The sequence below is a fragment of the Ammospiza caudacuta genome, chromosome 1 (assembly GCF_027887145.1).
Source record: "Ammospiza caudacuta isolate bAmmCau1 chromosome 1, bAmmCau1.pri, whole genome shotgun sequence".
Taxonomy (NCBI): Eukaryota; Metazoa; Chordata; class Aves; order Passeriformes; family Passerellidae; genus Ammospiza; species Ammospiza caudacuta.
Window position 1 is genome coordinate 14,366,159 of NC_080593.1, and position 17,073 is coordinate 14,383,231.

At 36.2% G+C, this 17,073-nt stretch overlaps 1 protein-coding gene across 11 annotated transcripts in view; it reads left to right on the forward strand.

Moving 5' to 3' along the window:
- The window catches only part of PARD3 (par-3 family cell polarity regulator), a 444,439-nt gene that overhangs the window by 230,184 nt on the left and 197,182 nt on the right, over positions 1-17,073 (forward strand). For all 11 annotated transcript variants that reach the window (XR_009275724.1, XM_058819864.1, XM_058820106.1 and 8 more), the window contains 2 exons: positions 7,336-7,461; positions 8,823-9,202. Coding sequence is in view for 10 of the 11 variants with exons in the window: in XM_058819864.1 (XP_058675847.1) it covers positions 7,336-7,461; positions 8,823-9,202 (506 nt within the window). In the remaining variant the exon portion in view is untranslated. The remainder of the gene's footprint in view (positions 1-7,335; positions 7,462-8,822; positions 9,203-17,073) is intronic.

Below are 17,073 nucleotides of genomic sequence, written 5' to 3' on the forward strand. Positions count from 1 at the left end.
AAATATGTATTTTGACATTTTGAATAAGAATTTTAACTTGAGTAAAATTTCCTTCCAGCCTGTGAATGTGGTTGTCAAGTCTGAGGCAAAGTTTAAACTGCTCATACATAATGAGATCATGTTAAGGAAAAAGCCATAAACAGAAATAAAATATGTAATTTTTTAAAAAAAGAAATTTAACTATGTCATGGAAAATTATTTGATAAAGTTTTACTGCAGGAAAGCCTATTTTAAATATATATGTTTCAAATCAGAACATACTGGAAAAGCAAATTCTATTACAAGGGATATAATTTTTATATTAAAATGTACCCTCTTTTTCTTCATACTGCTAGAACTCACTTCATTGAAAAATGGACAATATGTGTAATTGCTGATTTTTTTTGACCCTCTACAAAATAATCTGCTGAAGAGGGGAGACACTTGGTCCCATGTTTGAAAGTGTAGAGTAGCAGAGTTGGGGAGGATCTAGAATATTTCCAAAAGTCTTCTGCCATGCCCTGTGTGTTCTAATGAAGGAAAAGCAGAGTTCATTGCTTGGGATTGATTCTGATGTGTTGTGCTGCTGCTTTGCTGTCTGCATATCCACGTCTCGTCATGCTTTCAGGTAGCATAAACACATTTTTCTCCAGCTGCCTCCAGTGTGGACAGGGGAAGGGACACACTCAGGTTCAGGTTTGAAGCAGTTGGTGGGGATTTGGTGAATTTTTTTCCTCTCCTGGTTAAGACACACTTGTTTCTCCTTCTGCTAGATTCAGAGGGAGAGCAGATGCATGGCAGGGATCTTCTGCTTCCTACTTATTTCTCACTGTAGCACATGGCTGCTCTTTGTTCCTCCTGGCAGCAAAAAATAATTCTCCCTGCTACAATCAACCTACAACTCCCTGCTTATAATAACTTGATCGGGGATGTGCTTAGTACAAACCTAATTATAGAAAACCAAACACAGGACTGAGTAAAGACTTTGAGGGATGTCCAAAAAGAAAAGATCTCATTTGTTATATAGATTAGTCCACTCTCCCATTGTTGTTTTGTATTTGCTTACTGTTCAATTCCAGTTATGCTGTGTTTTCAGTTACTTTTCTTGTAGTTCCTTTCTCTTGCTGTTTAGAATGTTACTCTATAGGCAATGGTTATTAAATCAATAGCTTGAAAAAGTATTATGCAATTCATCTTTTTTTTTCTCTGTGCAATAGGCAGGAGCCTTCTCCCACCAAAATATTTACACCAGAAAATCCCTCCTTAAGGAAGCACTCCAAAACTCTAAAAATTATGTGCCATAATTCTGTTCTTTACTTCTGTTGAGAAAATATTTGGCTTTTTCATGCTCTTTTGGGGGTTTGGAATAAGAATCTTTTGAGTACTAACTTTTGATCTGGAACAAAATCTGTAAACGTCTCTGCCTCATCTATATAGATGCTACAAATTATTTCTGTGTCCAGTAAAACTGAGACTTTTTTAAAATAAAACCCCCTGTATTTCTCTGGGAAAAGTACTATTGATTTGTAAAGATATGGTGAAACTTTATTCTATGTGTGTTTCCCTGTTATCCTTCTGGTTTTGCCTCTAGAAATGTATCTGTCTTTTATTGGCCTATTTGATCATATGATTTTGTTAGCAGATTTTATTCACCTTATCAAAAGGGATGAGGGTATACATATTCATCACCTTATGGTTATGCATTTTTTAAGGATAAAAGTTTTGTTTGCAAACCTGCTGGCACATTTTTTCAATGGCATAGATGCAGTGCTGAGCAGAAAAGGAGACATGAAAATGAAAGTAGAATGAAGGAAGAAGAGGTGGCAAGTAGGAAAGTGTTCCGATAGAGTGGAAAAAGGAGGGAATGAATGAGATGAAAAATATGAAAGGAAAGAAAATTCTAACTGTCTGCAGAATTACCATACCACAAATCCTTCCTTCTTATTAGGTGCTCAGAGGCAGGAGCAAACAGTCCCTTAAGAATCTCATTTGAGCAGCCTGGGTGATGTGGGATATTCTGTTGATGTTTAAGTGAGGATGCACCAAGTTCTCTGAAAGCTCAACAGTAATTATAGCCTAATTTACCATTATGTGGCCTCTTCTGCTTTTGAAATCTCAAGCTCTATACCCTAGCTGCTCTTCTGAAATCCTGCCATGTCTGTCTTTGGAAAGAGATTCAATTGACACAAGGAATATATGAGAGAACATCAGAAATCTCTGTGAATAATGATATGGAAATCAGAGTCCCATAGTCCCAAGTCTACTCTGAAGTCTACTTAGTAAAGCAGAATTGAAAAGGATTTGGGTATTCATCTGAAAACCCCACAATGAACATCCACTAATAAGTATCAGACATGTTACTTTGATACAGACAGGTATGCACAGCTCTGCCAGCTTTTCTTCTGTTAAAGTATGCCAAAAAGTCCATGATTAACTGTACATCTAAAACTTGCAACTAAAAATATTTTTTGTTATATATCCTAAATGTCTTAAAATGTTAGGAAGTCTCAAAAGAAAGGAAAAAAGAAAATTTTTGTCAGTTTAAATGACAAATCTAGCAGCTTTTGTTAAAAAGAAAGAAAAACCTCAAATGGAGGTGGGCGTTTAAACATACACAAACCCCAACTACCCTTACTAGAAATCTAGAAATTTGAAAATTTTTATAATCTTTCTATTCTTTTTTTTTTTAAATTGGAAATATCCTTCATTTTTAAAGTTTATAAATTGACTTCATGTGTTACTGTAAAAATTTTAGTCTTATACTCAAGGTACAAAGAAAACTGAAGTAATATCTAATGTCCATTGTCTATAGTCTATAGTGAGAGTCTATAATATTGCCTTCAAGGTGCCTCTCTAGTGATCATACTCTCTTTGATCAAGTAGGAGGTCTGTGCTGTCTGCCTCTCCACTTATTCTTCTGCATTTTCAGCCTTTTAAGTCTCAAAGGTAGCCGTGACTTTTCAAAAACATATGTATGGGGAGAAAATTCTCTGTGGAGTGAATGTACCATTCCCTCACTCTTGTGTCTGAATTCAAACTGTCTGATCTCAGCCTTTAAGAAGTTTTATAAGCATAATTTGAAGTATTAGTCTAGCTAAAAAGCTGAGGAGTGATTGCCAAAGATTGGGAATTTGTTCTGGACTTCAGGCATGAAAGTCAAATGCCTCCATAGCAGTGCTGTGATGTCAATATTGGGTAAAGGAGTTTATGTCAAATTTAGCATTGAGTAGCCACAATAATTTAACTTGAACAAACAAGCCAATTTGCCTACTCTGACCTCTGAATCTAGGAATTTTACACTGTGTTTATGTTCTTGTTGAACTTTTCAGAGATCTTTCTAAGCATGAAACCGCTGCACATCAGCTTTTCAATCAATCCTTATTTTTGTACCTTAATCTAGTTTTTGCCATTTCATGTTAGCGACTTTACGTAAACATTTAAATTGGCCATTTTCTATTCTGTCTGATTTGATTACACTACATTTAGCTTGCAGGTAAATAGATAAATAACTCCAGTTTGTACATGGGCCATGATGGCCAAATCATATTCTAGATGCTCAGTGTCAGTTTTTATTTTTACTTCCACTGTCAGTTTTTATTAAGTTAAATTATCATCATTTCTATACATCTGGATGGCATGTGGAGAGTTTGCATTTCACCAACTACCCCAACTAAGTCAGGCAATTTACATGTCAATAAAAAAATCGTTGCTTATTTCTAGTTTTATCATTGGTTGTAATTTATACTGAGAACTGAAATGTTAACACATGTAGCTGAGTTTATTTTAATAGTATAATTAGAGTAATGAACCTCATGGAAATACAGTGGTGCAAATGCTAATATAATCTCAGCTGCTTACATTCCCAATTAAGTATTTAAAATAAATACAAAGATTGAGCTCTGTGCTTTGGCAGTTTCCCTTCTGATTCTGTGTCAGCTCATGTTAGTATAAAACAGCACAGGTAGAAATTTTTTATTTATTATTGTTTCAACAGGATTGTAGACTTGCAGAGTGTTTTGCAAAGGTTCACGTGATACTTAATCTCATTCTTGAAAAGGTTGGAATTGAAAAGTTTTGTAATGGAAGAATTTGTATTCAAAACTGTGTTGACTTACTTTAACTGGACAAAATTAAGCAAATTCAAATATACCCATCCATTGGTACGCTACATGGTTTTGTTTAAAAAAAAAATGTATATGCTGACTTTGGTACTCTATACTGGATGAGTTTAGATGCTTTCAAAATTTGTGTCTTCCTAATGTAAGGACCATAATATTGAAGCTGTAGTATAATTCCACTTTGCAGGATTAATGATGGTGGCATATGGCAGGGAAAAAATTCAATTTATTTTTAGGTTACTGCATATTTGCAATATCAGGTCTACTCTGTTTATCTCCAGTTGCTGCAACAACAAACATGAATTCCCAGAAAGTCTTTTTTAGAGTCACATTCTTGCATTTAACCATAATATGCTGAAGAAATACTGTAGGAAGTTGGAAGGCTTTTGTTAATTTTTGAAGAACATACATTTTCCATAGATCTAGTTTTCTCTGCCATGCAAACCCTCATTTGGGAAATTGTTTCTGGAATTGTGTTGAGAGGGATCTTTTGTGCCATGTGTTTATGTAAAAAATTAAATAAATGATAAGGCACTATGAGAGGCCTGGTTTTAGTTTTGACTCAGTCTGTTCATCCAGCCTTGAATTTGCTCTCAGTGACTTTAGCTTTATATGCCTGGTTAACCTAGCTCTAACAGTTGTTAAAATGCAAAATCCTCATCAGCACCATATGTCATGTTAGAGATGAGCAGTCTTTCATTAGCAGAACTTGTAGCCTTTGTTTAATGAGATTATTTACAATTTTGACTGGTAGTTTATTTATCTGTTACATTATTCTACTATTGGTTAGGATTAGTAATATTTTTACAGATTTGAAAGCCTAAGTGGAATAAATTTATGAAGTGTCAAACCATGCATAAAGGTGCATCTTGCATTAATAATTTGATAAAAATTCAGAATGTGAGACAGTAGAAAGCAGCATTTAAAAAAATGCTATGTCAAAACTATCGATAGAGCAATTATTTTGTAATCCTAAGTACACTGAGACATTGGGATGAAATAACCACATTATTTTGTGTAGTGTATTGTCATTAAATTAACCTAGATTGTTGTACTTTGTGTAGATATTGTTTGGTATTTTTTCTAGTTAACCATATAAACCAAACACTTGTTGTTGTTTCTTTGTATGCTCTTGTGCCAGCATTGCATGCACATGCAAATTCTGAATTGTCTTTGGGCATTGCAGAGGAGTGCACCTGCATCAAAGAGCTGTTGGGCATCAAGTGAAAGAAAAGGAAGAGTAGATACAACTCCTTTCTTTCCTGCTCAAGTATTTTGTTGGTTTTCTCTTAAATGTAGCATTCCCTATTTTATAATTTCCTTTGCCTATCTCTTCCCCATTTACAGTTACAGTAGCTTCACTTTGTGGCTCAAAGACAATCTCCCCAAAGAAATTCACCAGCTCACAAAGTGAAGAAGTCACAAACTTGTTTTCTAACACATCAGTTTTCTATGTGTCAAAACTATAATTCTGATAAAAATAGCATAATGAAGCCATACAAGTAGTTTTCCTTTTTACTATTAATATAACTGTTAGTTTGATTCTTCATGGAATTATCAAACCATCCATAATTTCTTTGTAATTATTTATCATTTTTAAAAATCTGAGACTCCCGTCAACACGTTTTTTTTTAGTGAACAGAAGGAAAAAAGGGATTGAATCAATATTTTAAAGTTTGTTTTGTTTTACTTCCTGTGACTACTTAATGTAATAATGAATAATTGTAGTACAACATGGTCATTAGGTTAGTGTGCCACTGTTGTGGACTTGTAGAGTTTTTTGTCATGCAAATGTCTGACTCAAGCTTCATTTGATGATTTGTGTTGTCAGAATTTATGTTGTTTTTCTCTTCATGGTCTGTTTAGATTTATAGATCCTTTCAACATCATATCTTAATGTCTCTAGGTGGTTCCAAAATGGAAATACTACTAGGATCATTTCTCCTACTTCTTCACCTACTTTGTGGGAGAAAATGTATGACTATTCTGTAAAAAAAGTGTATTATTTGCTTATGATGGTGATAAATTGGTAAATGAAGAATCTAAAGTGGAAGAAATAAGTTTTAATTTTGCTTTTTTGACCTGTGCTCAAGTGAGTACATAACTTGTGAGCACTTGAGGAGTCCTTTTAAGCACTATTGACTGCTCATGTACTCTGAGGTATTACGTGTGAATGGAAGTGCTGTGATCACTGAAAGGGTTTTGCTTAAAAGTCATCTGTGCTCTTCCAATTCCTGCTAATTTGGACCAAGTATTTTTCTCACCATGCCTTGAAATGAATTCTGAAAAAAGTAATGCTGTTGACTCCACTGATGTGACTTGGACCCACTGATACATCCTGTGGGATTTCACTGTCAAGCTGATCTTCTTTTAAAAAAGAAATCAAATGCAGTGTCGATGCAAGAATAATCCTGAAGATTGAATTATCGTTCAGGTATAGAAGCATCACTGACTTTGAATACTATCCTGCCAGTACCTCAGAAGTCCTTTCTTCAAGATCCTTTTTCATGATTTCAGGTTGAATATTTGTCTACCTTTTCTCTCTAAATATGTCCTTAAGATGATGCTGTGGGTAAGATATAGAGAGGACTAACTCATTGGACAGGAGCTATCAAATGGAATTTTTTATCAGTCAGTTAATTTAAGATAAGATTCTGAATTTAGAAAGAGCATTTAAATTTTTAATTTCATCTTTTTTGATTTATTAAAAAATGTTAAGAATGAAAAAGAAAATTGTTTGGCCCTCATGAAATTATTGAGTTCTCTATCCATGCCTCATTACAGGCTGCTTATTACATGAGATGACCCCATGTTTCACTTGACAGAAGGAGTAGTGAAGGCCGTGGCATTCTCTTAGAATTCAAAAATTCAAAATTTAAGTTAAACCTATTCAGCTTCAGTTAACTCACAGAAAAGATATATTTTCTCAGATGTGTGGTGGTTCTTGGAGTTTTTACTACACAGAAATTGTCCTTTTTCAAGAATGAATGTGCTGTCATCCCACAGCCTGTTCAGTCTTACTTACATGTGTTTGATACACCTAGACTTTGTGTTTTATGGAAAAGGGATAATAAATCAGTTAATTCTTGAAGTTATTTGAAGCTGTGCTGTCCTACTTCAAGGTAAAGATGGTTTAAAATACAGTTTCTGTAGTGATCATAATAAAGTACTAAATCAATAGGATTTTCTATGTTGCAAATTATTCAGATAGTAATAATTTGTAATCTTACTGTTCCAGAACGCTGGGGCTGCTGGTGAAGCGATTGGAGAAGGGTGGAAAAGCTGAGCAGGAAAACCTTTTCCGTGAGAACGACTGTATTGTGAGGATTAATGACGGAGACCTGCGGAACAGGAGATTTGAGCAGTAAGTGTTCTTACCACACATTACATTGCATTATTTGAGTTTTAGCACCTTGGAACAATTTGAGGAAGGTAAGAAAGAAACCTCTAAGCTTGTCTTTCTAATAAAGAAAATATACATTTAGGGGCATTAGTGGCTTTTATATAGTCAGACAAAAAAAAACCCCAGGATAATTATTGTGGTTAGAGTGTATGCAATTCTCATTTGATTGGTTTTATACATGATGGATTTTTTTCTTCTTATATTGGTTATCTGTTTTTCTTGAAATTCCCATGTGACTTTTACTCTTATATTTCCAATGCACCATTTTAAATGCATCAATATAAATGGACAACATAAGGACTTTATTTTTAACATTTTAAAAATATGAGGTTTCTTGATTGAGAACTAAAGGTGCTGTATATGTAGAAACTTCCCGGAGAAGTTTGAGAGATAAATATTTGGTTTGTGGTTGTCTGGACTTGGTAGAATCTCAAAATAAATCAGAAAGACTTTTAAGAGGGGATTGTATCTCACACTCAGGTAAGAGAAAGATAGAAAAGAGGTATGCAGGTAATGAGTAATTTCATGGATGATCATATTGTTCTGAAATTCATAACACTCTGAGGGCCAAATATTGTTTGTTCTGATCATCTTATACTTAATATATATTTGAAATGTGGCTTTAATTTCTTTGACTCTAACCTGAGTTGAAACATCACCCTGCACCATATGGTTGAAAGCAGCTTGTCTCTGGTTGTTCTAAGGTTCTGAATCACAGTTTGTTAAGACTGTGAAGAGACCTTGTTGTCTTTGTATACTTTGATTCTGACCTTGAAGCCCAATGTCTGTCTGTACAGGATTCAGCATTTTTTTCCCATTTCTTAATGTTATATTCTGATATACTACCAGCTGAAAAAAAATGAATTGGAAGCTAGACTGGTTGCAAGACTCCATATAATCAGAAAATTGTGGAATACGTAGTCTTTTATAATTAGTCATTTTCATTCTAATAATTCTGTTGTCACTGTGGTAACAGTTATTGCAATTATTGCAATTATCAAGGTTCAAAACAAAAGGACACTGCAGTCCTGCTATAGAACTGTCTGCATTTCATGGCTGTGGTTAATATTTTTCTTTTCTGAATCCAGTATATGCTACATTAGTCATGAAGCATATTTAACCATAGTGTTGCCCTGAAGCAGTAAACCTTAGCGAAAAGCAGACCAAATAGGCGAGCGAACAGATTCAAGTTTTATGGTTTATGCTTGAGTGCAATGTGTCTGTCAGCTCGTGTTGCTTAATTAACATCAGTAATTATGCTTATAATATCTCGTAGTCTGCCAGTCCTAATTTGCTGATTTTCTTTTCACTTGAAAACCTAGAGCCCAGCATATGTTCCGCCAAGCCATGCGGACACCGTTCATTTGGTTCCACGTGGTGCCCGCGGCCAACAAGGAGCAGTACGAGCAGCTGTCCCAGAGCGAGAGCGTGTTCTACTCCAGCCGCTTCAGCCCCGACTCCCAGTATGCTGAGGGGAAAAACATGAACAATTCTGGACTTCACACCTTACAGAGAATGTCCAGAGTGGGGAACCACTCTGACCAGACAGACTCCTACTCACAGCTACCTCATAGTGTCAACTCATCAGGGAAACCGCCCTCCGGCCTGGTACCGTCACCTCAGAAAGTTCTCACCTCCACTGCCAACAGTGGCTATAACACCAAAAAGATAGGGAAGAGGCTCAGTATACAGCTAAGGAAAGGTAAGGCACCAGCATGCTCCTCGTGCAGCAGGAGATGTGTGTGTAGGGTGTGTGTGTGTGCATGTGCCCAGTGCTGCTGTCCTGGGCAGGAGGGCTGGCAGGAGCATGAGGAGTGCAATGTGTTGGGGGAGATGAAACAGGAAAGCCTTATCAATATGATTGTCTGGCAAAAGATTATGGGAATATAGAAACTATAAGCAAGATTGAAATGAAAGCAAGCTTTGAGATACCTTAGCTACTGAACAGCTAGAAAACAATGGTGTGGCCAGACTGAAGGTAATCCCCTTCTGATGAAACAAGACTCTCTGCTTGCACACAGATCCAAGTGTCAAAGCAGACCCTACTAGCTTAGCATAAGGGGTCCAAAGAGTAGTTTTTAGGGTTTAAAATGTAACACAGTATGGTAATGTAATGATTCTTATAGGCTGTATGTAAATGCTATAGGATTTGTATATTGTACTAGATTGGTTAGTGAGAATTACAATATTCAAGACAGAAGAAGATTTATTGTATTGTAACAGGAACCTCACTCTCTTACACTTTTACGCCCTTACGCTCTTACCTTTTTCACTCCCTTACGCTCTTACCCTCTCACTCTCTCACCCTCTCATGCTCTCTCCCCCTCTCTTCTCTGGGGCCTGCTCTGAGCTGTGGCTGGCAGCTCCCAGCAGGGCCCTGCACCCAGGCCCTCTGCAATGAACCCCAAGTTCCCCAACCTGGCTGCAGAGATCTCTCGTCTCCATCTGTCCGACTGTCCTACCCCCAATGCTCCGACACAATGGGTTGATTTTTGCAGCCAAGGCATTGAGTTGTCCCTGAGAGCAGGCCCAGGAGACCCACCCTGTATTCAGCTGCCTGCAAGAGGCCATTTTGAGAAGTGCTTTAACATTTTTTTCTGTTTCTCAGCTAATAAAGTAGTGCAGTAAATGCCTCAAATTCTGTTGGCCAAGACCTAGCGAGTGGTGAACTGTTTAATGTAAACAACTAAGCAAAAATGTTCTGCACTTCTCAGTTAAGACTTTTCAAATTGAGTTTTGCCTTTAGATTCTAAGAGTGTTTTGGATCCAGTTGGTAAATTGGACATTCTAATTTCCAGCTAAAGCTTTCATTTTTTTCCACTGAGATGTTAAAACCTTTGGTTGAGATGTAATGTGATATTTCCTGTCTTGGCCTTTAGGCTAATATACTTTGAATGGGGGTGAGAGACACTTTTTAAAGTAGTGTATGCTTATCTCAACATCTGTGTTATATGTGCACAGGTAGATGCATTGTTACATCCATGAAATTTTTATGATGTGAGAAAATTTGCTATGTTTTTGTAGTTAACGTGTAGATGCTTTTCAGATAGTTGAAAGTATAATAAAATGACATTTAGATGCCAGTATTCTTAGCTCTTGGGAGATGATTTTTTAAAATGATTATACATGCTGTAAGCTTTTTGGTATTCAAATGAGCATGTTTAAGATTAGCTATAATTTGGTCTCTAGCAACAAGAACAGTATTTACATTACACAGCAGAAAGTTTACCCATATGACAGGATTTTCCATGAACTTGGGGTACATTCCCCTTAAGATACTCTTATGTGCTTAATGTTAAGGCTATTTATTAATTAACCTTTTTATTGAAGGACATTGAAAACAATGCATTGAATGGTAGAGATTTTACAGTTTCACAGGTATCAGGCTACTTGTCACATTATCATTATGCTTTCCTTTCTATGAACTTCGCATGAACCACCAGATTGCTTCTTTCTGGTTGCTGAATTTTAAGCTCTACAAACTTGGATGACATAAGGTTGAGTTGACAGTTTGCTTCTGTTGTTGATGCTCCTTCAAGAATTTCTCTAGGCCATCAGCTCAGATCAGCCTACTTGGAAAAACTTGCTGTTATTGGTTGAGTAAGGAATCAGTTGCTTATAAATATTCTCTCAGTCACTGCAGTGATTTTTCCCTGGGTTTTTTGTGTCCATGGAAGTCTTTAGAAGTATTACTTGGGCAGTACATAAAATAATTCTCAGCCAGAAGTGGAAATAAACATTTCATATTATTTTAAAAGCACTAACAAATAAATATATAATTTGGGACCACAATATTTTTGCATGAAACAAATATGGCGTTAAAGCTCCTCATAAGATGCAAGAATATAATTTGGCATTTTATGGATTTTTGACTGTGATATGGTGTTATGTTTGGTCATCTTGTCCTGGATACTGTTTCAGAAATACTGCCCCCAAGGCTATAATGTAATTTATCTTTGCTGGTGCTAATATCTTAGGTGGTTTGGAGTAAAGAAGATGCATGCTACCTGTAGATGAAAAGTGATCTCAAAGATACTTTAACATCTAGTTCATAGCAGAGGAGTTTGATGGCTCTTACAAAGTTCTCACTTTAAAAGCAAGAAATTTGAAATATATTTAGAATATATTTCAGAAATTTAAAGGGGATGTTTGTTTCTAACAGTTGACTTATTTGAGAATACTACTTATGGTGGAATGGCACCTAACTCAGGCTATAGATAAAGGCAGAAAGTATGTTTTATTCATGGTAAAAATAAAGAGAATGGGCAATAAGGAAAGATACCTTTTTATCATTGCTGTCTTTCATTTGTTAATATCCACTGTAGAAAGAAGCATGCCCTCCCATTTTGACTTACATTTGATCACTGTGAGAACACACATATGGAGCAATGAATGCAGCAATATGCTTGAGGATGCCCCAAGTATTTTGTTGTAAATATGAGTTCAATAGGGATGTTGGTTGTTTTGGATGATTATTCCCAAGGAAGGATGTTGTAATATAATACAGGATTTATAGATTTTTAACAAATATTCTTTTTTGTAGTTGACAGACAGCAGTTGTTTCACCAGTTAGCATCATTACTTTAAAAACTCATTGTGGGGTGCATTAAGGCATGCAAAGTGTTGTCTTGAAATTCAGTTTTCATTTAACCTGTACATTCTGATAATGGATGTAGTATATGAGAATTGACTCTTTTTTAGTACAGACAGACCCTCTTTATTACAGCTGTATTTTTATATCTTGCATAAGCTTTATGATATAGGGTGACATACATAGAATAATTCTACAATATGTGCCTTTCTAATTATGATTTCTTAATATTTATTGCTGATTTGGCATTTTAAAATAACCTGAACTTTGATAGGATTTAGCAGTTTAATAAAGTCAGAAGAGAAGGTCAGTCATATGTTTCAGTCAATGTGGAATGTTTGTTGGCTTTTCTAAATGAAAATGGATATCTGTTTATCTTGCCTTAAAGGTCAAGGCCTGAACTTCTAGCATATAGATGTAGAGGTTATTGCTGATATTCTAAGGCCATTAAGGCTGTATAGCAGTCTAGCTTAATAGCTCATACAAATTAAGATAATGCAAGACATGACAGTGAGCCTGTGTTTGTATACATTTTGGTGTAAATTGATACACCAAAGTAAGTAACAATAAATAAAAATAGTTCTTTGCAGCTAATGAATAAAGAAAATAAGACCCCTGATACATCACCCAGAGTGTTAGGGTGAACCTTGAGCTCATAAGGACCAGGCACTCACAGGGTGCTCCTTCTCTGGCTGCAAGTATTTGAGCCTATGCAACTGAGAGGAATTAAGTCCAACACTTTTAAATAATAAATAACCAATTATATAGCAAATGGCTCTAAGGCTCAGTCTTTGAGCACTTAGTAACTCACAGCATTTAGCCTGATACTCACTAAAGCATTCAAAAGACTGCTTTTCCACTGGACATTGTGCTACTCAGATTTCATATCTGCTGCTTTTGATACTGCTGTACTAAGACAAGCTTGAAGTACTCAGTCTGGAAATTAGCTTAATCTAATTTTTTGCCCTTCAGTATAATGCTTATTGCATCATAGGATTTCTGTCTATAACTACATGTTTGTATAGCTAATTTAAATGTAAAATTCAGGAAGTAAAATGTCATCACTGAGCTCACGTTTCTTAAGTTGGTCTTAGTTCCACCAAATATTTTGCTAATTTTTTGTCTTAATTATTCAGTACATCTGGACTTCAGTCCACATCTCTCCGCTTCCAGGGGGTGACTTAGCCACCAGCCATGGGAGTTGTGATTATCTCTTCTTTTTTGGCCTCTCTCTTGCAAAACAAGAAAAAGAAAGGGAAAGAAATGAGTGACAGAACTGTCAGGAAAGCTGTAGCAGTTACCACACCCATCACAAACAGGACATAGCAGCTGTGTTCTAGAAGATGAGTCCTGAAACAAAGGAAGCCCCTCTGCACAGTGCAGGAGAGAAAAATGGTTAAATTGTAGATGTGAGCAGGACTGTGAGACTTTTCAGAGTTCCTTGTGTTCCTGTTTGGCTTGCTGCCCTTGCTGAGGTTAATAATGCTGCATGTTGTATACAGAGCTGACCTGGAACTCTGCAAGTGCCACCAGGGGCCTGGGCATGCAGTGCCATGGCACAGTGACACCCAGCCCTGCTGCGCACAAGTTCCTTTCTGCAAGAAGCTGTTAGAGACACAAATAAGTTGGCATAGATAGTTTGGGAGTATGCTAATTTGAAATGGCCTCATATTTGCTCTGGAGTGGAGCACATCTATGGACAGTTACTTGCTTTGCTTGGATTCATACATGAGAGTGTGTAAGACAGGACCCTGAACTTGTCTGTAAGATACCCTGCATCATGGAGCTGAAGTGTACAGATTTATATGCATTTTTCATTTTACTCTCCTGTTTTCCCCACACAGATTCTTGAGCCAGACTTTGAACTGATATTTTAAATTTTTGTTTTAAATTTCTTTTGAAGTGATATGTTCTCTTGAAATTCCTGTTCAGATGCAGAGTGTTTGTCAGTTTTGAAATGAAGCGTGTAGATGCCTAAATTACTTCAGTGACCTTGAGAAATGAGATTCAAAAGTGAAGCAAATAATTTTGAGCATTATTAGTCACTGAAGAAGCATAAACTGCATCAGTTTCATCTTTCCATTTTTTAAAACCACTTCTGATCACCATTAGCAGGATGTAGCATAAGGGGAAAAGAACGTTTCTATTAGGTTGATCAAAGATCTTCTTGAGTGGTCTGGGCTTTACTTGGAGAAAAAAAACCTCACTTGTTCCAAATCACTCAACTACATAAAAATGGGCATGCAATTAGTCTTGATTGTGTATGTGGCTGCTGAAATTTTGTAGACAGCTGAGCAGTCAGCCTTCTAAGCAGTCATTTGCATGTACAGTGAGCCTGACTGCATGTGCACAAATTCTGAAAATATGGGGCTTAAACTAGGAGCAGTAAAATGATCTTGGTTAGTTTAGTGATGCCCCTTACAGTAAGAACATATTTGCTGTTCAAATCTTACATTTGAGATTCAGTCCTTCAAAAAAAACCCCAAAAACCTGGTTTCCAATGTGGAACACTAGGGTAATTAGTTCAGCAGTCATGCATCTGTATCTGGATCTTCAGAAAGAGTCTCCTGTGAACAAAACAGGAGGTTGAAGTGCTTGGGAGGACAGTGTCTGTTCTGACTATTAACAGAGAACATTTGGCCCATCTGCTTAGTTTTATTACAACATTATCTCTCTCCTTATTCTCCATCCCAGTATAATCTACTACTTTCATTAACTGACAATGCTTTATTTTGTAATTTTTGTGATTTTGTGTAACATGCTTTTTCTATCTACAACCAACTTGCTTATTGTTTCAGGAAAGGGAGAGCATGTGCCTTGTCTTGCATGAGGAATCTCCACTTTCTCCTAACAGTCCTTTAGTCTGAGGACTGTTGACCCACATGAGTTGTCCTTGTTAAGATTGCTCTGAAATGTTATTTACCTTTCTTGAATAAGTACTAACTGTCAGTTTTTAGATGTTTTCTATTGTTTTAGGAGTGAAGCTTTCTGCATTTCTTGTTGCTTGCTTGTTTGTAGTTGTTTTTCAAATTTAGAGAGATCTGTATTGAACTCCCTGAGAACTCATATGCATTTTCTTAAATTAGACTTGAAGGAAGAGCATGATTTACTTTTAGCACTGCTTACAGTGCTGCAAGGCAGCTGCAAGAGAAGTATCACAAGACGTTGACAGTGTAGGTCCTTCAGATATTCTTTACTGGTCTCTGGACCAGTGTTGTTTTGAGAGGATGAAAATACTGCAGAGGTGATCCTGGCTTTTTGTTTTGTATCCTGTCTGTATTTCTACCCGAGAGCAAATTCTTCTGCTGAGAATTCAGACCTGTAGTTGGTGCTGAGTGAGGAACCCACAACTTTTTGCAAAGAATAGCCTTAGAAAGACAGGAATGTTATGTCAGACATTCTTTCCACAATCAAGAAGGTAATCCCAGCACTAGTGAGAAATTAAACACTTCTCTGGGAGATGAGTCTAGTCACCAGTAGTAAAATTTTATAAAATTTTTAACATTCTGTCAGTTTATGATCAGACTGCTTCCAAATGAAATTATGATGTTCATTTTAAAAATATGTTTAATTAAATTGCAGGATTGGATTTCTTCTCCCCCTTACCTTAAAGCTACTGGGGAACTATTTTCTTCTGAAACAGCAACTGACACATCAAATCTGTCACTTTCCTCTTTGTACAAAATAGATCTTTTACCATTGTAACTGCCCTTTTTATTCACCTAAAACTACTTTGTCTTCAGCTCAGAGCTGGCTGAGCTTTTGAGGGTAATGAGACTTCAGAAGGCATGTTCAGCATCATGTTCAAGAAAAAAGGAGAACTCAAACTTGTTGAGAGAGCTTCTGATTTATCGAAGAAGCCTAACAATTTGAATTACACAAATTAGTGGGTAATTTTTAAATGTTATTATCACTTGGTGTAATTTGATCATTGTCAAATGATCAGAGATGACAGCTATAGAAGGAAGAAAATGTTTTCTACCCTTCTAAAAATTTACCCTTTTTAAAATCTAGAAGAGATTAAGGTGAACATAACTCAAAAAATCTAAACATTGCAAAGTAAATCTCCTAGCTTTGTGTAGGATGACTCCTCTGTTTTCTAAAATATGGAAATTTCTTCTGTTTTCTATTTGTTGTGGTTCTACCTGTGTGTGTGTCCAGTCTTTCCTGTATTACTAGAATAAATCAGAAGAGCCTACAATATGTTTGCACAGTTCACTCATTATTATAGTGCAGTTCTACTAAGAACTGAAAACATTTTAGCAGCAGGGAGATATTAAGATCTTGTATGTATTTTTATCAACAGGAGAATGGAAATGAATGGAGTGGAGAGAACTAAATCAGTTAAGTGTGTAAAAAAGAAAAAAAAATTAAAATCAGTTCAGTCACAGAAGTCATATTTATTTTTGTCCTCGGTTGGATGTCTTCATTTATTTCCCAGTGTTGTGAACATCTAATTTATATATAATAAGCACAGTAGTTTATGCAGCTGAATCATCCAGGGAAGACCAGCTATGGGGCATGAGTTGCCAACTGAAGCAGAGAAATGGTACAAGGAAAATTGCACCCAAAAGCTGCCTCATACAAAGCTGCACAGAGCAGCACAGTAAAGCACAGCTCAGTTGAGGCCCCTTCTTTCTACCGAAACAAGTAATTAGAATTTTCTTCCTCTAATATCTGGGCTCAGTGTGGATTTGTGATGATCTGCAGGATTTGGTAAAGACTTTCTGGAGGTTTGACAGCAGAAAATGTCACAGTCCAAATTTATATCCTGTGTGCATTTGCAGTGTGAAAATTTCAACTTCTGTTTTTTCCATGGGGGTTTGAAGTGCTGTATGTGAACCAGACATCTGTAATGATGCTGTAATCAGGCAATGGGGATTAAGCTTATTAATAATGAAATATTGTCCTGGGAGTGCACTCATGTTCTGATATTACTTTAGAAATTTTAGCAGACAAAACCTGTACTCAAAGAGAAGTAT